We start from the raw sequence: 25,264 nt of genomic DNA, 5'->3' as shown, positions 1-25,264 counted from the left end.
TAATGTACAGTGGGGGCTATACTTAGTAATACTGCATTGCATATCTGAAAGCTGCTAAGAGAGTAAATCTTAAAAGTTCTCGTCAGAAGAAAAACAATTTGTAACTGCGTGTAATGATGACTGTTAACTAGACTTACCATGGTGCTCATTTCATACTATATGTAAATACTGAATTAAGTTATATACTTGAAACTTACATAACGTTATATCTCAATTGTATTTTACTATTTTTAAAAAGTAGAACAGTGGTTTCTTGGTAGGGAAGAATAAGGAGTTACTGTTTCATGGGTACAGAGTTTCTGTTTAAGGTAACGAAAAAGTTTTAGAAATAGATAGCGGTGATGATTGCACAACATTGTGAATGTAATTAATGCCACTGAATTGTAAATTTTAAAGTGGTCAAGATGGCAACTTTTAGGGCATATACATTTTACCACAATAAAAAAAAGAAAAAATATGTCAAAGACAAAAAAAGAACATATATGCAATTTCCCACTTGTATGTGTACGGACTGTGTGATCATTCTGTACATGTAGTGATGTGGAAACATCTCCAAGATATATGGTTAAGGGGGAAAAGAGCATAAGAATTTTTGTTTCTTTTTTTATAAAGGAAAAAAGGAGAACAGGGAGATTCCATATGTATCCTTCCATATTAGAAGGATATTTAATCACTGTACTTCCACATAATTGGAAAGACTTTAAACATCTGACAATAGCAAGTGTTGGCAAAGATGTAGTTTGACAGGCATGCTCATACACCACTGACGACACCATCACCCAATGGTGTGACCTTTTTGGAAAACAATTTAGCATTTTCTAATAAATATTCACATATCTTTCAACCCAGCAATTAAATTCCTTACATGACTCTAAATCAGAGCTCTCTAACAGAATTTTCTGCAATGATGGAAACATTCTATGTCTGTGGTGTCCGATACCATAGTTAGCGGCCACATGTGATTTACTGAGCATTTAAAATGTCAGTGAGGAGAGGGGATGGTATAGGTCAGCAGTAAAGTGCCTGGGTTCAATCCCCAGTACCTCCAGTAAAAAATAAATAAATAAACCTAAAATTAAACCTATTTACCTCCCAGCTAAAAATTAAAAATTTGAATTAAAAAAACATCAATAAGGAATGGAATTCTTAATTTTATTTAATATAAAATAAAATTTAAACAGCCACATATGGATAGTTACTACTGTCCTCGTGTGTAGTCCTAGAACTCACACAAGTGCATTTAGAAACATACAGAATGTTCATCTTAGCTTTGTTCATAGTAATGAAAAATTGGAATCTGGTCACAGAAAAATGGATTTTTTAATTGTGTGGTATTTATGTAACATAGTATCAACAGTGAAGATGAACGCATGGAAGCCACGTATATTGACAGGGACAAATCACAAAGTAATGTTAAAGGAAAAAGCAGGTTGCAGATATTTGTGTAAAAAAGCACACAAAACATTATACAAAGTTTAAAAGCAGATAAAGTAGTACTAGACATTTCTTAGTGATATATGCATGTGAGGAAAAGTGTATCATCAACCCAATACAACCTAATACACTAAGAGGAACAGTGATGCTGGCCCCATGGCTGAGACAATCAGGCTGATTATTCCAGAAGCTCAGCACCAGGTCATTGGTCACATGCTCTGGGAGAGCTAGATATGGAAAACAGAAAGACAGCAGACACAGGGAAAAATAATGACAGCATAAATCCCATGTCATTTCCCAATTTGGGTTTCAAGGCAAGACATTCTCAATGTCTAGATGGTTTCTCCCATCTCCTCTGAGCCAGGGACCCTACTGGCATTCCTTTAACTAATCCAGAGACCACCTATAGACCATAATCCTAAATTCTTCAGAAATTTTCTATGTTTATTTCTATCTTATGTAACAATTTTTTGAAACTTTAAGAACTTGATACCATAATATAGTAAAGAAAAAGAATTTTTCATTTAAACTTACAACTTCTCTGGGAGTCATCGCTGAGGGAACATGTCCAGGAGCATTCCCTGGCTGTCTAGAAACTTTTGGTTGATTTTTGCCATCCGATCTGAAAGGCACAATTACATCTGAGTTAAATTAAGACTAAAACATTTCTCCATGATATATCACACAGACCTTGCAGTTTCCCAAATACAGCATAATGACATTGGTAGTGGCGGAGATGATGATCATGATGACAGCTAAAAATTTTATGGCATTTTTTAACAGCTTTCACACAGTTTTAATCCTTACAGTACTAGACAGTTTTATTAACCCCATTTTACAATTAAATAGACTGAAATTCTAAGAAACTGTGAAATCTGGTCAATTGGGTGGGTGTCTCTAAACTTTTCTCCTTGAGTCTTCCTGAAATCAGACAGGAGGAAAGGCAGATTCTTAGGCATGAAGAAGTCACTATGAATATTAGGAAGACCAGGAGGAGCAAACGAGCTGGCTGGAAAGATGTCGGCTAAGTCGTAAACATGCCGGGGTGGCAGTAAATCAACTAGGTAGGGATGTTTGGGAGAAAGCTATCATTCTGGAACTGAAATTTCAGAGATGTGGATTGGGGAATTACCTACATGGATTGGTGGATCTGAAGTGTGATAGAAAGTTGAGAGAAGGAAAGGGTAGAAAGATAAACCTGTTGTAGAATACATTAAAAAAAAAAAATAAAGCTAACATCAGGATACTCTAGGAAAATATTATGTAGTAATTGAGAAATAGAGCAATGAAGTAAAGGTGAGCAATCAAGGCAAGATATGTACATTTTGAAATCATAATCAAAATTAGTTATTAAGTAATTACATTGTGCTATGGGTTTTATCTGTTAATATTTCCTCATTTAATTCTTACATCAACCCTAAGAAGTAGGTAATATTATTATTCCCATATTAGAGAAATTAATCCAAGGCTCAGAGACTTTTATTTACTGTTCCAGTTCATAATTCTAGCAAATGACAAATGCAATCTGAACTTAGATCTGACTACAAGGGCCACAGTAATATATGCTATGTTCCAACGCCAACATTATTAGAAGTGGCCATTGAGAGACAGTTGTACAAGAGTCCAACACTGACTAGAAATGTCAAGTGTCTGAATTACGACAACCCTTTCTTTCATCACTTGTTTTTTAAAAGCTGATGATTCACAAAATCTGTTTTAAAAACAGACTTAAAAAACATTTTTTCTACGAGAACTGATACTCTGAAATAGACATGGAAGGAAAATTTTTAATGAAGCCCAAATCAGAATTTGTAGCCCCAAATTCTACTTACCCTATCAGGAATCAAAGCCAACCAAAATGAAGCCTAGGGATCTTTTTCAGGAGCAAACATGCTGGTCACCATAACCCTTTCCCCACTCCATTAAAAGAGGTGACTGAGTTACCACTACACTTTAACTCTTGCTAACCATATCAAAAGACTAGAGAGACAACATAGAATTTTTAAACCAGCCTCTATGATATGCCTATCATCATTAATAATTACTTTAAACTACTTAATATGAATTTAAAACAACAAAAAAAATCTAAGTACTCATACGTTTGTGATCTCTTCTTTCTGAAGGTCCTCAATAGCTGATCCCTCTTAATGAAGACAAAAATACCGATTGCAATTAGAGGAACAATTCCAAGGAAGAATATCAGAAGTCCGTTCCTCAAGGCAGCATTCTTTTCTAGAGAGAAGTTTACATGAATGATCATTAAACTGGAAGTTAACATGTATTAACTAAAACATACTAGGTGATGATACATTCCACATTTTCACAAAGTCTCACCGATATAAATTGAAATACATTCAGAAGTCTTGTTCAACACCTCATGCCTACCCACTTCATTTCTGCCTTCCCAAAGATAACCACTTTTATCAATTTCTTGTATAATCTTACAGGATTTCTTCATGTGAATATAAGCTAGAACAAAATGTTTTACCGTTAACCCTTTTTTTATGCTAAACGTAGCTCAGCATAAATGCTATTCAGCACATTACTTTTTTACTTATCTATACTATATATCATCCCAAACCATACGTAGAGGCCACCTCATTTTCTGTACAGCGATACAAAACTCCATTGTAAGAATGCCTCATTATTTATTTAATCAGTAGATACCCTACTAATACTTTTATCTTTCCAACCTTTGCAATTACAAAAAAAAAATCATAATAAAGAATCTTGTGCATATGTCATATCATATGGGTGCAGATATACATACAGAATAATTTCCCAAAAGTATAATTGCTATATCAGAGGTTAAACGCATTCATCATTTTGTTAAGGCATTGTCAGCTGGTCTACTACAGTAGTGGTCACACGTTAGCATGCCTGCCAGCAATACACAAGAATTCCTCACAGCCTCACCCACAGAGTCAAATGTCTATATTTTCTCTAACCTGGCAGGTGAAAAATTATATCTTATGTGATTTTTACTTGTGTTTCTCTTTTTATACCATGATTTGAACAACTTTTCATGTTTAAGGAAACCCTGTATTTCTTTTTCTTCTCAGTCCTTTGACTATTTTTCTACTGGTCTACTGGGTTTTTGTCTTTTCAGTTGCTAAAAACTCTTTATATATTAGAGAGAATATTTTTTCTGTGATATGACTTGGAAATACTTCCCGCATTTTGTCATTTGTCTTATAGTGCAATGGTTTTCTCCATGCATAAGTTTATTATTCTGAGGTAGCTGAATTTATCAATCTTATTTTTTATGGCTTCTGGATTTAGAACTTCTTAAAATGCATTAATTAACATTAATTTTGTCTGTTTTATGTTCTTCCGTGAGAGAATATTGTAAATATGAACATGAGTGGTAAACTGTGAAATTAGCCTCATAATTATAAACCTGTCAAAGTACCTAAACTTTGTTAAAAGTTATATGAAACTATATGAAACAACATTCAACCCAATTAAAAATAAAAATATGAAAAATTAAAGCAAGGTTGATATATCATTTCATACTTACTAATAAGTAAACAAAATTTAAATTAAAGCATCCAACACTAGCAAAGTTATGTTGAAATTGGTACCTTCATGCTGTCAGTGGCATTACACAGATTCATTTGGAATTTTTATTGAGAACCATAAAAAACATTATACCCTTCAGTCTAATTAATAATCTCATCACTGGCAACTTATCTCTCAACTGGAAAAAATGCAGTAAATACTGAGATGTGCACTACGATATTCCCAGTGTGTATCAAAAACTCAGAAACAACCTAAATGTCAAATAATCAGAAAACAGCTAAGTCAAGTAATGGCACATCCACTCAACAGGATGACACACAGCTGCTAAATCCCATAGTTCTGACTCCCACTTCTAGCTAAGATGGAGTAACAGGGGCCAGATTAACCCTCCCAGCTTTAACAATCAAAAAACCAAACAAAATACATGAAGCAATGGTTTTCAAGACACTGGACATGTGGTGATGAAGAACAGTGATCCCCGAGAGACAGAAAACAAATAAGGTGAGCTTTAAACTGTCCCAGGATGCTGCTAGAGAAAGTTCTAGAAAGTGCTAGATTGTGAGGAGAGTTGAGGAACCCAAGCAAAACCCCATGGTCTCCCTGAGTTGAGGAATGGAGTTGGTCGTCTGAGGAAGCCAAGGCAGCTCAAGTTCACTGGGCAAAGGACCAGGAGGGAGAGAGCCGCACAGACAGGACTTGAAAGCTCTGCTGAGGGCCCCCAGCAAACCTTCAGGTGATGATGGATCACTGTACACAGGTAAGGAAACCACCTGAAGCCAGAGAAACACCTGAAAGGACTGGTGGGAGCGAACCCCACAATGCACACAGGACCGGGAAGAGTGCCCCGTCCTACCACATCCAGGGGGAAACGCCACAGTTAACAACAGTGAGTAGGATGAACAGAAGGGGTCTGCCTCAGTAACGGGGCAAAATCAGCCCTCGGCTAAATGCAGAGCTTAAAAGCAAGATTCAAAAGGACCAAACTAAGTCCAAGTAAGTTAAGCCGACTAAAACAAAGCTCATCAATAGAAATCCAAAAATACCTAGTATCCAACAGGCAAAATTCACAGTTTCTGGCATCTAATAAAAAAATTATGAGGCATGTAAAGAAGCAGGAAAATATGACCCAAAATGAGCAGAAAAATCAATCAAAACTAAGAAATGATGCCGATGATAGAATTAGTAGACAAGGACATTAGAAGTTATTATAACTGTACTCCATATGTTTAAGAAGCTAAAGATTGAACATGCTGTGAAGAGATGTGAAAGATACAAAGAAAAAAGAGAGAGGGAGGGAGGGATGGAGGGAGGGAGGAAGGAAGGAAGAAATAAAAATTCCAACATCTAAGATGAAAAACACACGGGATGAAATTATTAATGGCAGATCTGACAGCACAGAAGAGTGAAATGACAACAATAGCACAAAAGCTGGGAGGAGTGAAAAGGAAGGATATTGACATGATACAATATCACATGAAGGGAGATTTTGATAGAAAATATCAATATGGTAGATTTAAACCCAAACATATCAATAATCAAATTAAATATAATTGTCCAAAACAACTCAATTAAAAGGCAGAGATGGGCAGAGCAGTTAAAAAAAAAGACCCACCTATATGCCGCCTACAAGAAACCCACTTTAAATATAAAGACACAAATAGATTAACTGATGTGGGAAGTAAGGCAGAGGTTTAAGGATGCCCAATTTCTGACACGGGCCACTGGGAGATCTCAGTAATTTTCCTCTATTTTACTTGCCATTATATGCAGGTCCACTGTCCACACTTCCTCCGTATCCTGGAGTCTCACAGTTGGGGGGAGCCCAGTCATCATCACAGTGACAATTCTTATTGCTATTACATACCTTCAAAATAATCAAAATACCACTTTTGTTAATTATGAATGTTGCTGTAAATCATGAGCTCAAGAATGGAAACCAAGAGAAAAGGCTAAATTCATGCAAAACCAGACACTCTTTTTAAGGATGAAAAATTGATCAGGCATCTAAATTCCCCAATATCTAAAAATCTAAAAATCTTAAGAAATCTCACTGAGCAGTCTCATTATTCAGCACTAATTTTGTGAACAAATCAAAAGAGAGTATTACCTACCCCATGTCCATGACACTTTCCCTGAATATCACAGTCATAATTCAGAACTGAAGCATTTACACACTGGAAATTTCTACAGATCTGGGGAAAAAAAAGTAATGAGTAAAGAAAAACTGAACACATTGATAAACTAGCCAGAAAAAAAGACCTGGGTGTAGATTATTTCATTGGTGAATTCTTCCAAATGTTTAAGGAATAGTTAATTCCCATATTATATATTTGAAAACGTAGAAAAATAAGTGAAATTAACTAAGTGACATAGAACTAATAATCAAAAAGGACAAAGATGACACAAAGGCTAAAAACAAAAGATAAAACCAAAATCTATCCTTCCATACAAATATAGTCGTGAAAATCCAAAGTAAAATAATCACAAGTGGACTTTTTTCAAGTCAGATAGAAAGGTTCCCACTACTACTAAAAAGAATCAATGATAGGAAATCTATTACTATAATACCTCACATAAATTGTCATTATTAAAACAGGTATCAAAATAGCATTTGATAAAATTTGAAACTCCTTTTATTTTTTAAAATTCTTTCCAAAATAAGAATAAAAGGTACTTTGTTGATAAGACAGAATTTATCTTCCAATATTGTGACTAATTATGAAACTAAATTCATGAAAATCCACAGACACTCTTTTTAAGAGACAAAATTGGAATGATTCCATGATATTTTAAATTTTTTAGGGCAAAATAAACGATGCACTGTAAAAAAAATATTTACAACAGACATAACTGACTGCCAGTTAATAATCTTTATATATGAGGAGCCTGTTAAAATAATAATAAAAAGATAACTCAACAGAAAAACAGAAAGATATGAATACGGACTTAACAGAGTAAGTGAATATGAGTATGAACATGGCCTGTAAGATTGATGCTGAGAAATCCACTGATAGTCTTGTGTGGTCTCCTTTGTAATTTGCAAGCTTCTTATTTCTTATTGCTTTTAAGATTCTCTGTTTTTCTTTAATTTTTTGACAGATTTATTATAATGTGTCATGGAGAGAATATCTCAGAGCTTGTTTGCTGACCCATTTGTTTTGTGAACTTGGATATGAAATTTCCTCCTCAGCTTTGGGAAATTCTCAGCCATTATTTCATTAAATAAGCTTCCTTCCCCCTTCCCCCTAGTCTCCTCTGGAACTCAATAATTCACAAATTGTTTCTTTTGACATTATGCTATCACATCAGGTTTCTTCACTCTTTTTCATTCTTTTGCTCTTCTTTTCCTCTGAATGGATAATCTCAAAGTTCCTGTCTTCCAACTCAGAGATTCTTTCTTCCATTTCATCCATTCTGAGGTTGATGTTCTGCAATATTTTTTTTTTTCATTTCATTTGCTGTACTTTTCAGCTCCAGAATTTGTCGGGTTCTTTTTTAATGATTTTTATCTCTTTGCTAACCTTTTCATTTTGTTCGTGAATTGTTTTCCTGATCTCATTAAATTGTCCTTCTGTGTTTTCTTCTAACTCATCGAGCATCCTGAAAACTGCTATTTGAGTTCTTTACTGGTACATCTCACATCATATGTCTTTGGGATCAGTGACTGGAAAATTATTATGATCCTTTGGTGGTGTCATGTTTCCTTGATTGTTTATATTCCTAGAAGTTCTATACTGCTGTCACCTCCTCCAGTCGTTACAAACTACCTTTAAGGAAATACCTTCCCTTCAATCGTGCTAGGATTCTAAGGCTTTCTCAGACTACTAGGAAATGCCTGTTCCATCCTTCTTGCTCCCTCTTAGGGCAGAATTCTTAATCTCATTGATCTTATTGCCTTCTCTCAATCCTGCAGCACACCAAGCCAAGTGCTGATAACCTTTCCCAAAAGTGATGCTGAAGCTCAAATCTGCAGTCTCTCTCTGGCCATTAGATTCTGGCTGGCTTTCTGCACATGCTCACTAGCTGTCTGCAGAAGCTCAGTCTTGCACCACTGTTGGGAGGGCACATAGAATGCTGGCCACAGGGTGAGGGGTGTCTGGGTGAGGCATGCGGAGAGCTGGGGATGCTTGTGGGCCACTTGGTGAGGGGTCTGCAGGTGAGGGGTCTGCACTCGTGGGTGGGCTTCTTGATGGAGTCCACCTCACAGTAGGATCTGCATTCCTTTTACATCCTCTGAGAAGCCTATATGCCACTCTCCCAGCCTCCTCTCATCCCCTAGTCATGCCACTCACAAGTCAGTACTCTGGGTATAGAATGGGCCCCTAACAGCTGGGGAAGCCAGTCACTCACACACCTGCTCTCATTTCCCCCTCACAGGAGAGATCACAGGCTGAAAATATCCTGGTCCTAAGCTGTGCTGCCTGGGTGAGGGGGGTTGCGGGTAAAGTCAAGCCATTATCCTTACCCTCTCCTGTGCCTCCAATCTCATAACTTTTTGCTCTGATATTGTGCTGGAACTCCTCCACTGGAAACCTGGGCTTCCACAAGGGCTCTCTCACCATGGGTGACAGACTAAGATTGTATTTTCCATGGGCTTCCAGCCTGCAGCCCAGAAGGGCTGGAGCCAGGCACAGGCCACTGCAGGGTCCACACCCAGAACTGAGGTCTGTCTGCCTATTTGCCTGACTCATGAGGGGCAAGGCCCTCCCAGGTCCCTTATATTTGGTGCTGGATCCCACAGTTCCCCCAAAGGTACTTCTGTCCATGGATGGATGCCAAGTTGTTATTGTTAGAGGGGAACACAAATGAGGGAGCTCTTATTCATCATGTTGTTGATGTTACTCAAAAGCCGGGGAGTGTTATTTTAATGGAAGTTCCCCGACAGGGAAACAGTGAAGCAGGGAATAAGTATCCCTTGAAGACAATTAAGGTAACACCCAGCTGATTTCAAAGCTAAGTACTAAAAGTGTACTTTCTTTCTTATACAGCTTTTGTTTTTACTACCGCTAACACTGGCCTTTCTTCTTACACAATTGGCCTTTGTCATATCAATATTCAACCTCCCCACAAAAGAAAAAAAAAAAAACACCTCTCTCATGTCCTTTCCCTCTTTCAAGTTCCCTCTTTCTCCAGAAACCTCCCTGCAGATCCCCTTGTTCCAATATAAACAGATTACTCTCCTGGCCTGGCCTAGTACACAGCTGCTACCTTACAATTTCTCTTTGACATTCTTTTGGGTCCTAGATTATAATTCTTTCTCTTTTCGGTTTACTTCATTTGCTTGAACATTACATTAAATGATTTCCTAAAAATGGGTAAATAAAAGGTAAATTTTCTGAAAAGAAAGTTTGAAAAGATAAACTGTCTGAAATGTCTTTATTGTACCCCCTCACTTGATGGCTACTTTGGCTGTGTACCTCATTCTAGGCTGAGAATCTTTCATCACCCTAATGTACACAGCTGCAGCATTACAGCCCCTCTCTTGGACACCCTGAAAGAACAGCAGTGAAGGGAAATCCTCCCAATGGACAGAATTGAGCAGTGCACCAAGTTGTTCTCTTGGAAGTTTGCTTGGAAGGAGAAAAGGCCATATGTGCTTTATACACCAATTCATGGTCTGTGGCCAATAGTTTGGCAGGATTGTCAGGACTTGGAAGAAGCATGATTGGAAAACTGGTGAGAAGGAAATTTGGAGAAGTATACGAACAGAGGTATATGAATGGGCAAACAAGAAAAAAAAAAGATATATTTGACTTTCAGTCAAAATCAATTGCAAGAAACAAAGGTCACTACATAGTGATAAAGAAATCAAATTATCAAGAAGATATGACAATTTTAAGTAGATACACTTCCGACATTGGCGCACCTAAATATTTAATGCAAGTAATAACAGAACTGAAGAGAGAAATAAGACAGCAATATAATAATAGTAGCGGACTTCAATTTCAACACTGGATGGATGATCCAGACAGAAATGTAATAAGGAAACATCAGACCTAAAGAACACCATAGACCAAAATGTACATAACAGACATACACAGAACATTCCACACAACAGCAGCAGAACACCGATTCTTCTCAAGCGCATAAAACATTCTGCAGGATAAATCATATGTTGGGCCACAAAGCAAGATTTAACAAACTCACTAGCTCAAAATCCTAACTGGTCTCTTTTTCGAGCACAGCAGTAGAAAACTAGAAATCAATAATGGGAGGAGGAAAACTGGAAAATTCACGAAAACATGAAAATTAAACAACACACTCCAAACAAGCAATCCTGTCACTTGCAACAACGTGGATGGACCTTCAAGGCATCCTGGTTGAGAGAAATAAGTCCGACAAGGAAAGGCAAGTACTGTAGGATCTCACTTATATGTGGAATGTCTTAAAAAACCAAACTCAGAAACAGAGTAGAGTGGTGGCTGCCAGGGGCTGGGGAATGGGAGAAATGAGGAGATGTCTGTCAAAGGGTACAAAGTTCCAGTTATCAGATGAGTAAGTTCTGGGGAATCTAACATTCAGCATGGTGATTATAGTTAACAATACTGTATTATATACTTAAAAATCGATACGAAAGTAAGTATTAAATGTCCTCACCACACACAATACAAATTCTATTTATGTGAGGTAATAGATGTGTGAACTAACCTTATTGTGGTAATCATTTCACAATATATATGTGTATCAAATCATCACACTGTAAACCTTAAACTTACACAATGTTATGCATATTGACTGTATCTCAATACAGCTGCAGTTGGGGACTGGAGTCAACAAAGGAGAAGCAGAGACAAAAGATACAGTAAAAGAATCACAGGAACATTATCTGAGATTCTGGGTTCCAAAGCTCTTTATATGATTCTACAGTTTGAATCAATAAATTTTCTGTTACGCTTTAATTCAGTCTTGGCTGAGTTTTTCTGAGACTTAAGAGTACCAAATATAATCCACAGAGTAAAATTTCATAAATTTAAAAAAGGGTAAGTTTACAGTTTTCAGGAATACAAAAGTCTATTCACTAGCACATAGAATCCAGGAATAAATCTGTATGACCAATGTTTGCTCCACGAATGTAAAGACAATTTAATATCAGAGAATTTAGGAATGTAACACTTTTCCTTTGACATCAATAGGTCAAAGGAAAATATGTAATAATTACTTCAACACCAGTTGAAAAAAAAATACTTACAAAACTTTAAATCTTCTGTTTTTTTATTCTTATTAACTAGAATTTAAAGGATTCTCCATTAAATGAAAAATACTACCTACACCAAGACAATAGCCAAAATCACATATAATCTTGGAAGGGTGGGTGCATTCTCAGTCAAGTTAGGGACAGGACAAAGACGTACACTATCATCATTATTATTTAAAATTATCCTGAAAGTTCTATCATTGCAATTTCACAAGAAAATAAATCCAAATTGTAAACATGAGAAAGGAAATAAATTTTGTATCATTTATAGATAATGACTGTTTCCCAAGAAAATTCTAATGTAATGAACAACAAAAATATGTAACACTAAACATAGGGCTGGCAACAAAATATAAAAAAATGAATTTTTTTTCTGACTGTCAATAATGCCCAGTAAAAATATAAACAAAATAGCTTCACACATCAGTAGAAACCAATTAGAAAATGTAACGTAACAAATCAGCAAACGTAACAGGCCCAAAGTGGGCAATTTATAATAGCAATAAAAATATAAAATACCTAGGAATAAAATAACAAAAACCACCAGTAACAAGTCAGGGGCTACCTCTTGGCTCACGCTTGATCCAAATAGCTGTGGTCAGGGCAGCGAAACAGGGGCAGGACAAGTGCTATATAACATTCCTAGTAGAGAGAGATCCATGTGCATGCGTGTACACACACACATACACAAATCCTGGAAATCACTTGTGTGTCCCAGTAACAGTCGACTGGCTAATAAATTACAGCACGTTTATTGGGGGAGGGGGGAGGATGCACAATATATTATAACATAGAAACCACAGGTTAAAATATATGACCCCCAAAGAAGAAATCAGGATGGTAAAACTATAGCTATTCTTAATTTTGTTCCTCTTTTTTTGGGGGGGAGGGAATGTAATTGGGTATTTATTTATTTGTTTATTTATTTTAATGGATGGACTGGGGATTGAAGCCAGGACCTTGTGCATGCTAAACATGTACTCTGCCACTGAGCTGTACCCTCCCCTCCCTTAATTTTGTTCCTGGTGGCTTTCTATTTTCCAAAATCTCTACAATAAATATAGATTTCTTTTAATTAGAAAGGAACCACTCGCTTTGCATCATGATTTAAAAAAAAATTTTTTTAATTGTACTTCGCCTGGAGAAAACATTTTGATTACCTTTCCCACGTCACATCTTGTGCCTTCATTCACCATGCCGGGATCTGGAACATCTGATCCTAGCTGGAAATCCACACCCCAACATTTGGTGCCTCTCCCAGGAGTCTGAATAATAGCAGGTACAATTCCAAAGACAGGTAATTCGTGTACGTTCTCACACTGAAGCTTTCCACACAAAGCATTCCTGGAAAGACAGAGAAATAATGCAAATGTAAACTGTATCCAGTGTAGATGCAAATGAAAAATTATATATTTTTGTATATAGACAGAGTTTACTGCTACTGAGCTGAAGAGAATCTCAACACAGAAAGCATATAAGAGCAACAAAGATCAAAATCGCTCTCTTCAAATATGGCAAAGAAGACGCAAGTGGATGCAAAGACGCAAATTAGGAGGGTACCAGGTGGTGCTGATGCTCCTTCTTTTCTGACACCTAAAAATCCCTCTTCTCTATCTGTCTAGGGCTCAAAAAAGTCTAACTAACAAAGTTGTTTTTACGTATGATATAATCATATTGATCCTTTTACACAGAAAATAACAGAACTATACCAAAATTCAATTGTGTCTTCCTACAGAGTTATACAGTAAGGAGGAAGTTAGACTCTGTAATGATAAATAACTATGAAAGGACTCCACCTTTCTTCGTGTGGCTAACTTTTAGTTAACTTACTTAAACACTCAATTCATTAACTCATTAATGCACTAGTTCAATTCACTGATTCAGTACTGGAACTCTAAGAAACTTCCCAGACTACAATTCCTATTACCAAGGCCGTATGAGTTAAACGTCCTTCCTGTATCCTTTCATGATACACTAAGTATTCCCAACATCAACTTTTATGATGCTGTATTGAAATTTCCTATTTAATTGATAGTCTTTTGATCCAAGCACCTAGCCGATTCTTAAATCTCCCCTGTGATATCACTGCCAAGTCATTATAGGACACTGTTTTCCAATTCCTCTAACTCACCACTTCCTAAATATTCTCATTCTAACTATCATAACATTCTTCTATCCTTGAGTTAAAATCTTTCCTCCCTATAACTTTTCCTGATTGGTCCCAGATCTTCCATATGAGACTACACAGGTAATGTCTTTTCTTTCCTCCACATGGCAACTTCTTAGGAACAATTATCATGTAGGGCCCAACTACCTACTTCACCAGGGTAATATTTTACAATCATTTCTCATGCAACAAGGAAGTTCCCCTCTAAAAACGTTCCAGTTTGTCTCACTGAATCTCCAAGCAAAGTGCTCAGAGTGAAACATGAAATTCCAGTTATAGCCTGACAAGCAAAGAACAAGATGGAGCTATCATTTCCTTTATTCTAGATATCGTACTTCTAGGAAGCCTAGGCTGACAGTAGCTTTTATGGTAACTACATTACATGATTGATGTCTTTAAACTTATCCCTAGCTAAAACCCCTACTCACTTTTTGCACATGCTGCTATTAAGCCTCTTCTTCACTAGACAGATCACTAGAAGTGAAATAGAATCAGCAGTAAAAACCCACCCTGCAAACGAAAGCCCAGGACCAATCAGATGGCTTCACTGGGGAAGAACTCATACGGATCCTTCTCAAACTCTTCCAAAAGACTGAAGAGGAGGGGAACACTCCCAAACTCATTCTATGAAGCCACCATCACCCTCATACCAAAACCAGACAAAGACATCACCAAAAAAGAAAATTACAGGCCAATATCATTGATGAACATAGATGCAAAAATCCTCAACAAAATATTAGCAAACAGAATCCAACAACACATAAAAAAGATCATACACCATGATCGAGTTGGACTCATCCCAGGGACACAAGGGTGGTTCAACATACGCAAATCAATCAACGTGTTACACCACGTCAACAAAAGAAAGGACAAAAACCACATGATCGTCTCAATAGATGCAGATTATATATTTGCATAATGAAACGCCACAAAGGCATACGAGAAGCTAAAAGACATGTCGGGTGTGGGGGTAGGGTGGGAAGAGGGAAAAAAAGGAAAGGAGTGAAAGCCACACTTTCTCTATGTTCCTTCAAACATTTCTGAATGACAATAACCACAACAAATTAAATCATGACTTAAATTCATTTAAAACAAAAGTGAAATACCTATTTGATGTAATAAATTGGAAAAGTAATTTTTAAGATAATACTCTATTACACTGATGAGGGGGCAGGAAGAGCACGAATCAGCCAAACATTTTGAAGGTCAATTTGGAAATGTCTATGCAGAGCCTTGAAACTATCCTCCATATTCTTTGACCGACAAAAATCTACTAAGGAAATAATCAGAGAAACAAATATTTAAACTGCATTTATCACAGCCTTGTTTAAAATAACAAGCACTGGAAACAACTTACATTTCTACCATAAGGAAATGGTTAAAAGAAGCTGGGTATACCCTACGAATGCTCTTTTTAAACAATTTTTATTTTTTTAAGTTTGTTTTTCCGTATATTTTCTGGGAGACTTTATTTATTTACTTACTTTTTTAGCTTTTTTTGAGTGGGGAGGTAATCAGGTTTATTTATTAATTTTTTTTTGGTAGCAGTGCTGGGGACTGAACCTGGCACCTTGCACAAGCTAAGCATACACTCTACCACTTGAGCTATACCCTCCCCCACACCATGAATACTCTTAATATCGTGGAAAGTGATGACATCGACTTATAAAACAGTATAAACCATACTATGCATTTTGTTTATATGTACAAATGTGGGCCTCTGAGTACCATACATATATGTATATACACGTATGATGCATGTACACATGTCTATAAATGTATACACACATGAGAAGGAAATACAACCAAAATTTAACGGAGTTTTCTCTGGATAGTAGGACCATATGTGATCACTTTCCCAAGACTTTTCTATGTGTTATACATTTTCTGTGATGGGGATGATGACAAAGCAATGACGCTGACATGACAATGATGAGTCCTACAATGAACGGGGGACGCTCCTTAGTCCTAACACCCCTAACTCATTCAGGCTCCAAAACAACACTCAGAAATGGGTACTGTTATTATCCTCATCTCACAGAAGAGGAACATGAGGTCTGTAAGTGAAGCATTTCGTCCAAAGTCTCCGAGATCTTAAATGGCTGAAGCAGGATTCAAACCTAGAATCTAACTTCAAATGTGTTTGCTAAGGCAATGGTTTGGACATAAAATTTTCCCACACAATTTAAATATGCTAAAAAGTTATTAAGAATAATAGTTTGACTTTCCCAGAAAAAAGCAGTGTTATACAAATGCAAGAGAATTTCTATCTACACCTAGTTTGAGACAATACAGGTTAGTCGAAACAGTTGTGTTTATCCCCCTTTTGAAATACTTTGGTTTTCTAATTTCTCTCAATCTACTCTATTTCAATATATCAAGAAATGTATATTCTAGACATTCTGTGAAATGCACTTTATGTGGATAACTAATTTGTAAAGAATCAGAGCAACATAAATTGGCTAACTTTTTAAAAAGCATACAGCATTAATAATGTCTGTCAGAGGGGTACCTGACTCTGTTAAAGAAGTTGAGGAAAGTCTTCCTTAGAGAAGTTGTAATTATGAGATCTAGCAGGGAGAGAAGAACATGCCAGGCAGAAGGAGCAGTACATGTCAAGGGCCTGGGGCAGGTCACATGCAGACCAGTATAGCCGAAGTATTTCACAGCATTTAATGGCTCAGGAGAGAAAGATGAGCCCACAAATAAACACATTAAAGGCGCATCCAGAAATACAAAAAAATACTAAAACATTCTACATAAAAGTCAAGGAAAGGGGGTTTTTTCAAGGAGAAAATGGTCAACACAGTTGAATGCTACTGAAAGGTCAAGCAGCATGAAGACATAAAAATGTCTCTTGGATTTAGTAACATGGAGGTCACTGTAGTTACTTCTTCTTGGTAAGCACTGTTTTCACTGCAGCTACATAACCTAACTGGCAGACTAGGAGATGGAGTGGCCAGAAGGGCTGCACAGTATTACAGAATAATTTCAATTACATAAAATGTTAGTGTGTACAAGGACACTGCACAGAAATTTAAAAAACAAAGACATCCACTGAAATTAGTGAATATATAGACGAACTATGGATGACTTTTCTCTTGTTTATAATTTTGTAACATTATTTTTTACAATATGCAAGTGTTAGAGAAACAAAAAAGGTTTTTAATTTGTCACTTTAAAATTATATAGAGCCAGAAGAAAATAATGAAGCCCAGAGATAATTCTGCAGGTACCTTTATCTACAGATTTAGCAGCATAATCTTTAATGAAAGGAAGAGGAAGAAGAATGTTTATCTGAGGTTCTTACAGTAGAACAAGGATAGACAAAAGTAAGCTGCTAAAAACCACTAAATTTGTGGTGGGAGGGGATAGCTCAGTGGTAGAGTGCATGCTTAGCATGCATGAGGTCCTGGGTTCAATCCCCAGTACCTCCTCCAAATATAAATAAACAAATCCAATTACATCCCCCTCATAAAAAACAAAACAAAACAAAAAAAGATAAAAATCATTAAAAAACATTTTAAAAAAACATTAAATTTTAGACAGGTGAGGTCAAAAGGCATAAATTATTTTACTTTCTCTATTCAGAGTCTCTCTGAAGCCATGTGTTGCAAAATTGTAAGTTTGAAAAGTCAGATATTTAAGGGGGAGAAAGTCGGTAGTCACAAGGAGCAATTAAGGATGACCAGTCTTATAATTTTTCATATTCTTTTACAACCTCACTTCCACTTACCCAGTGGCACACTTCTTGTATTCATTGTTAGAAAAACCACAATTGCCAAATCTGTCACCTTTGGAATTCACATCAATGAAACAATCTTTGGGGGCAGCCTTGGCTTCTGTAACATCAAAAATTTAAATTAAAAAATTATGGCAATTTAATTCAGAAATGAAAGTATTCCTTACGACAGTCCATACACCTGGATGAACTGCCTCAACATCTGTGAAAAAGTTTCAGGACCTAAAGATAACACGTTTTGTTCCACATTTTATGATTAACAAGAAAATGTAAAAATAAAGCTTAGATGGTACTTAAAAGTTAGCCTGGACTCAAACACTCAGGCTGTAAAAGAAATGTCATAAAACAAGATGAAATTATAAATAAATTGAAAACCATGCACTGTATGATGACACTTTCAGCATATTAGTCCTTATTGCTCTCATACACAGAACTGCTGCTCCCTGGCTAGATCAGGCTGGGAAGTCCTTTCCTTCCAGGTTTTTATGGAGACCTCTACCTAGGCATGACTGACAATCACTGGCCATGAGGGACTAAAAGTTCCAACCTCTAATGGCAGGGTTAGTTCCCTGGCAACCAGTCCCATCCTTAGGTCACCCAGGGACTTTCCAAAAGTCACCTCATTGACATAACAAAAGACGCTTTAATGGCTCTTATCACTTGGGAAATTCCAAAGGTTTTAGGAGCTCATGCCAAAAACTGGACAAAGACGAAACCTTTTTTATCATTATAAATCACAATATCTCAACAGTCAACACAGGTCTTATAATAAAATTATAATTAATCCATATTAAGAGGATGGAGAATGAAAAATGAGCAGGAATATGATGAGAGTTGACAAGTGTTGAGAGACGAGAAGGTAAGAAATTAAATTCTCATCTGCCACAGTGAAAAATTGACAGTTAATACCTAGAATGGAAAAACTGAAAAGTAGCATTATCCAGAGATTATCTAAAGGCCTGGAGCAGGTAACACAGTACGCGGGTAGAAATCAGTGAGTAAAGGTAAAAGCGGTTGCCTCAAGGATGTGGCTATTGAAAGAGAAAGAAAAATATGATATGATATCACTCACATGTGGAATCTAAAAAAAAAAGAAAAAAGAGGACAGTATGAACTCACCTACAAAACAGAAACAGACTCGCAAACTTAGTAAACAATCTTATGGTTACTGGGGAAAGGGGGTAGGAAGGGATATATTTGTGAGTTTGAGATCTGTAAACACTAGCCACTATATATAAAAATAGATTTTAAAAAACCAAAAACAAAAAAAAAGAGACAAAGTCCTACTATATAGCACATGGAACTATATTCAATATCTTGTAATAACCATTAATGAAAAAGAACATGAAAATGAATATATGTATGTATATGCATGACTGGGACATTGTGCTGTGCACCAGAAACTGACACATTGTAACTGACTATACTTCAATTTAAAAAAAAAAATTAAAAAAAAAAAAGGGATGTGATCATTACGTGTGAGTACACTTTACTTTTCCATAAAGGCTTGTGAACAATATGGCTCTTTATTGTATGTACAGCTTTGATAAAAATGAAAATTTTTTAAAGAGAAACAAAAAATAAAAAACATATTAAATACTATTCGTAAGAGAATAGATTCCATTTTATATAATGGAACAGTCCACTGATCTACGATCTAAATATAGCAGCACAGATGGATCTCAAAAACATTCTGAGTGAACAATGAAGACAGAAGACCCATATGTGTGTGTCCATAGTAGTTTCATGAATTTATTAAAACTAGAATATGATACTGTGCACATATATATATACACACATACACAATATCTATATGACATGTTGTTTATATACACAGGATAGGGAGATGAGAGCGAGAGAGTAAAAGCAAAAATCACCAGCTGAATTTGGACACATCTAATTCATAACCATGACTGTCTACGGAGAGGAAAGAGGGAGATGTGACAGGAGAAGAAAGGAAATGGGACAACTTAAATTTTAACAATTTCCGTTTTTAACAAAAAACTAAAACAAAGAAATAAATAAAATCAAAGCAATCAATATAAATAAAATATCTTACTTGAGCCAAAGATGGCTTGACACTGAACGTCATAATCCTGGCACATGCCGTTGTAACAATAGGCTTTGTTATTCCGGCAAGGGTGCCCATTCTGAATAAAAACATCCGGCTGACAGAACTGAGAAGAACCATTGCAATACTCGGGAAGATCACATTCATTGGTTTTTCCTCGGCATAAAGTACCTCCTGAAAGGAACTAGGGTAACAGGGTTCAAATTAAACAGCAATATGAGGAAAATTTCCACAAAGTGATAACCAAATTTGAAACCACAGTATTTCAATCTCTAAAAAAGTTCTAGCAAAAACAAAAGATTAAATAGCCCGGTAGAAAAATGAACAAAAGGCAATAATAGGCAATTCATAAAAGTTAGGAAATACGGAAAACAAGAAAACATAACCTCACTGATAACCAAAAGGAATGCAAATTATTTAAGCAAAGTATAAAAGCACTTTACTCCTATCAGACTAACCTACATTACACCCCTTGCTAGCAACCAACGTTGCCATGCGGAGACAAGCACTGTGATTCCACTGTGTGCGATTACACCAGCGAGTACACACTGGCCCATGTGTCCAGGTAAATAAAATGCATGCCAAGAGTTTTCACACACATACTCTGTCCCAATAATTCCACTTGTAAACAAAAATTGGAAGCAATCTTAATGCCCATCATTAGTTGACCAAATAAATTATGGTATAGCCATACCAAGGAACACTAATTATACAGCCTTCAGAACCACACGAATAAAGGAAAGTCCACTTAGTAGTGTCTTATTGAAAAAAGTAGGTAGTAAAAATACGTGTATCCACGTTTACCCACTTATACACACACACACGCACGCACACACACACACACACACACACACTCACATTTATATAGGACAAATTACCAACAATGGCTACCAAAGAGGGTAAAATAAGTGTCTTTCAGTGTCTACTTTCTATACTGTGGTATTGTTGAATTTTTAATAAAAAAAACATAGATTTTTCTTAAAATCAGAAAAAAATGTTTCTACTTAGGAAAAAAAAAATCTCACTAGACCATATGTCATGAACATGATGCAAACAGGTGGTGTAAAATATCATATAATAAGATATAGTGCTTTCTTACAGATCAGAGAAAACAAATTCTGATACATGCGTATTTTCCCTTTTTCTACTTTTTTTTCCCGAATAGGGAGGAATTCCCTACCTGACATTTGTGACAACAGTCACCATAGGCACACTTAGCAAATGATTTAAGCTTACAGGTCTTTGCTTCACAACAAGGGTCCGATTCACATTCCTGTGAAGAACAAAGAAAACTGTCAATAAAGAAATGAATAATCATCATCAATATTCATTAACAGAACTCTTATCCTAGACCCATACTTCTCTCTAATCTGGCTATGGTAGCTACTCTCTGCAGTCGCTGAATGATCCTTCTGGATTTACCAGTGGCTCCTTTTGTGTCTGTGTGTGTGCACGTGTGCATGCACATGTGCGCGCAGATCATTAGGTGTATTTATTTATTTTTAGAGGAGGTACCAGGGATTGAACCCAGGACCTCATGCATACTAAGCATGCACTCTACCGCTTGAGCTATACCCTCCCCCTTATCAGTGACTCTTTAGTGACTATTTAGGTCACAACATACTTCAGAGGGCTGAAATCATAGAAAGTACGTGTCTTAGTCTGCTTGGACTGCCAGAACAAGATACCGTAGACGAGTGGCTTCAACAGTAGAAATGTATTACGTCACAGCTCTGGAGGCTACAAGTCCAAGACCAAAGTTGCAGCCAATTCAGTTTCTGGCGAGGACTCTCTTCCTGGCTTGCAGACAGCTGCCTTCCTGCAGTGTGCTCACAGGGCCTTTCTGCACTGTGTGTGTTCAGAGACAGCAAGCAAGCTCTTTTTAATAAGGGCACTGATCCCATCAGATTAGGGCCCACCCTTATGACCTCATTTCATCTTAATTATTTCCCTAGAGGCCCATCTCCAAATACAGCCATTCTTGGGGGTTAGGGCTTCAACATATGAACCTGAGGAGAACACAAACATTCCGTCTGTAAGAGTATACTTCATGATCGTAGGGAATTAAGCACCCATGAATGTACTTCTCCTCATGCTCAGGGTTTGACTTCTCTGTTGGGCGGGCTCTCAGCTGACGTGGACATTCCTTTCATCTTGCTTGGCTTCTCTCACTCCACTGTGGGCCACCATGGCTCCCCACTCCCCCCAGCCTCCCACCCAGAGGCAACTACTCTCCTGTCTCAACTGATGTCTCCAGGTCTGAACTGTTTGGGAAACAAAGAAGGGAGAAGTGCAGAGAAGAAGACAGCAGAATGGAGGAGGAGAAAGGGGCAGAGAAATAAGCTTTAATTTTTGAAGAGCATTTATTTGCGATGTATACGTATGAATTCTAGGTTGATGGGTGTTTTTTTTTCTTTCAGAACTGTAAAGCGGCTGTTCTATTGTCTTCTGGCCCTTATTGTTCCCCCATTTTCTTCTGGCTTCCACGCTCCTCAATGATAAACAGTGAAAATGAAAGAACCACTGACACAGTAGCAACATGGATGAACCCAAAATAATTATGCGGAGTGAATGAAGCTGGACAAAAAAGAGCCATTCCATCTGCATGAAGTTTTAGGAAATGCACACTAATATACAGTGACTGCAGATCAGTGACTGCCTGAGGGGAACGGAGGAACAACGTGGGGTGAGAAGAAGGGATTGCCAAGAGTCACAAAGAACTTTTGGAGATGACGATACGCACATTATCTTGACTGTGGTGATAGTTTCGCATATGCACACGTGGGTCAAAACTTAACTTGTATGCTTTAAACAGGTGTTGACAAGTGTTCATAATTGCCTATTTCTTACCCTTGGCTTTGTCTTGATCAAACTTTGATAGGACTCCTCTGTTTCCTATAGGCCCTTGAACTCTGCTTGTCACCCCCTCCACCGAAAAAAAAGGGGAGAAAGTACCCACCCCTCCATCAGCTTCTTCTGGAAATCAGTTGACCATGGGACAATTTCCTATTGGACCTCAACTGGGCATTTCCACTGGCTTATCCAGCTTCACCTGAAAAGATTCTGTTTATCTCTGTTTGCCCCCACCTTTACCCTATAAAAGACAAACCTTTTTGTTTGACTTTGAGACGCTTCCAGATTTGAGATCTGCGTGCTCTCCCTGCTACAAGTCTGTCTTCTAAATAAAGCCTTTTCTTATCTAAGTCTGAATTTGAGTTTTTTGAAATTGTATTCAACTATACGTCAATAAAACTGTTAATTTTTTTTTTAGCTTTTTGGTGGGGAGGTAATTAGGTTATTTATTTATGAACTTTTTAATGGAGGTACTGGGGATTGAACCCAGGACCTCATGTATGCTTAGCATGTGCTCTACCACTGAGCTATATCCTCCCCCGAACAAAGCTGTTAATTTTTTTTTTCAAAAATATTGTGCAGGACTGATGGCTTCATAAAAGAATAGAGGATAAGGAAATAGATTATGTACACAGGAATTTTGTTCCAGGTGAAAGCACCGTATTAAATGGTTTTGCAACAGCTGACATTTAACGAATAAAAGTTAATTCTCTAGCTCACTTCACGTGACTACCCCCTTCAATTAAAGAGCTAATATAAAAATTCTCAATTAAAAAATGCTAGAAAAAATTACAGAAGGGCTATGATGATAATCTTTTTTTTTTTTTTGATAATCTTGAAACAGAAGTGAAACTTGGACCTTGCTTAGTCACAAAACTACGGGGGAGGGTCACTGAATGCCATGATACACTGTTGACAGGGGTGCAAACTGACACAGCCTTTTTGTAGGGAATGTGGTAGCCTCTAGTAAAGCTAAAAATGCACATACTTTCCAATTCAATAATTCCACCTTTATGTAGCTATCTTAGGGAAATATTCGTATATATACACATGGGGCATATACAAGGATGTACTGTTTGCCAGCAGAAGAATACTAACCATGATGAGTAAATATCCTTTAATCAGAATACAGTTAAATAAGCCATAGTGCACCCTCATATTGAAACACTAATCATTGAAAACAAACTTGTGGTTACCAGGGGAAGAAGGGGAAGGGATAAATTGGGAGTTCGAGATTTGCAGATACTAATACATATAAAATAGATAAACAACGAGTGTATACTGTATAGCACGGGGAACTCTATTCAATACCTTATAGTAACTTACAGTGAAAAAGAGTATGAAAACGAATACATGTATGTTCCTATATGACTGAAGTATTATGCTGTACACCAGAAATTGACACAACATTGTAAACTGACCATACTTCAATAAAAATATTTTTAAAAAGAAATACTAATCAGCAGACTAAAGGATTATGTCTAACTATAGTGACATGGTAAAAAAAAAATCTCCAGGATATGCTAACAGAAAAAAAAATTCTGCCTACGACATACTTCGTTGGATTTCATTTATGTAAAAAAATAAAATCCTAAAACAAACCCAACTATGTACAAACGCACATAGTGTATGTATGTATATAAATGCACAGAATAAAATCTATAAAGAAACACACTAAACTTCTAAGAATGGTTACTGCTGCAGGAGGAAGTTACAAAATGTACAGGGAAAATAAAGATACGAAAGGGGAATTTTGCTTGTACTGTTTGAAACTTTTATACCAAGAAAAACATCTCTGATATCTGTGAGGGGAAGAAATACTTTTTTCAGGAGTAATTTTGCAGTGTGAAAGCTCAAGAAGCAAATATAGACTATTTCAATTAGTCTGGGAATGAACTACGTAGTCAGGAGAAATCAAAACATTAAATATTTGAGGAGAGGGATCTGAGAATGCTTGGAAAAGAAGGGTCTGGTCGTCCTAACAGCATGCCGTTAATTTAGAAATTGAACAGAAGCTCGTGAGGCTTTACTGTCCTCATTTAAAAATAAGAATATAAAGAAATACCAATCTCCTAGGTTTACTGTGGGGATTATACCACGTAGAACATTTAGCGGAAGTCCCTGACATGTAGCAATAGTGCAGTGAAGGCCCAACACAATTTCATCATAAAATACATACTGCCTTTCTAGAAGGTGAAGTTTCCCGGCAAAAGCCAGGTGCGTGTGGTCAGGTGAGGAAGAAGCAACAGTACTTTCAGAGAAGACTGAGAATATAGCAAA

At 36.8% G+C, this 25,264-nt stretch overlaps 1 protein-coding gene across 1 annotated transcript in view; it reads right to left on the bottom strand.

Moving 5' to 3' along the window:
* The window catches only part of ADAM9 (ADAM metallopeptidase domain 9), a 69,141-nt gene that overhangs the window by 6,720 nt on the left and 37,157 nt on the right, over positions 1-25,264 (bottom strand). The window contains exons 13-20 of the mRNA XM_010958041.3: positions 21,312-21,404; positions 20,120-20,315; positions 18,055-18,160; positions 13,312-13,495; positions 7,068-7,148; positions 6,715-6,820; positions 3,534-3,666; positions 1,969-2,056 (exon numbers count right to left, since the gene is read on the bottom strand). Of these exons, the coding sequence (XP_010956343.2) occupies positions 1,969-2,056; positions 3,534-3,666; positions 6,715-6,820; positions 7,068-7,148; positions 13,312-13,495; positions 18,055-18,160; positions 20,120-20,315; positions 21,312-21,404 (987 nt within the window). The remainder of the gene's footprint in view (positions 1-1,968; positions 2,057-3,533; positions 3,667-6,714; positions 6,821-7,067; positions 7,149-13,311; positions 13,496-18,054; positions 18,161-20,119; positions 20,316-21,311; positions 21,405-25,264) is intronic.

Source organism: Camelus bactrianus, chromosome 26, assembly GCF_048773025.1.
Source record: "Camelus bactrianus isolate YW-2024 breed Bactrian camel chromosome 26, ASM4877302v1, whole genome shotgun sequence".
Classification (NCBI taxonomy): domain Eukaryota; kingdom Metazoa; phylum Chordata; class Mammalia; order Artiodactyla; family Camelidae; genus Camelus; species Camelus bactrianus.
The sequence above is the reverse complement of the archived record's forward strand: the minus strand, read 5'-3'. Positions and strand labels throughout refer to the sequence as shown.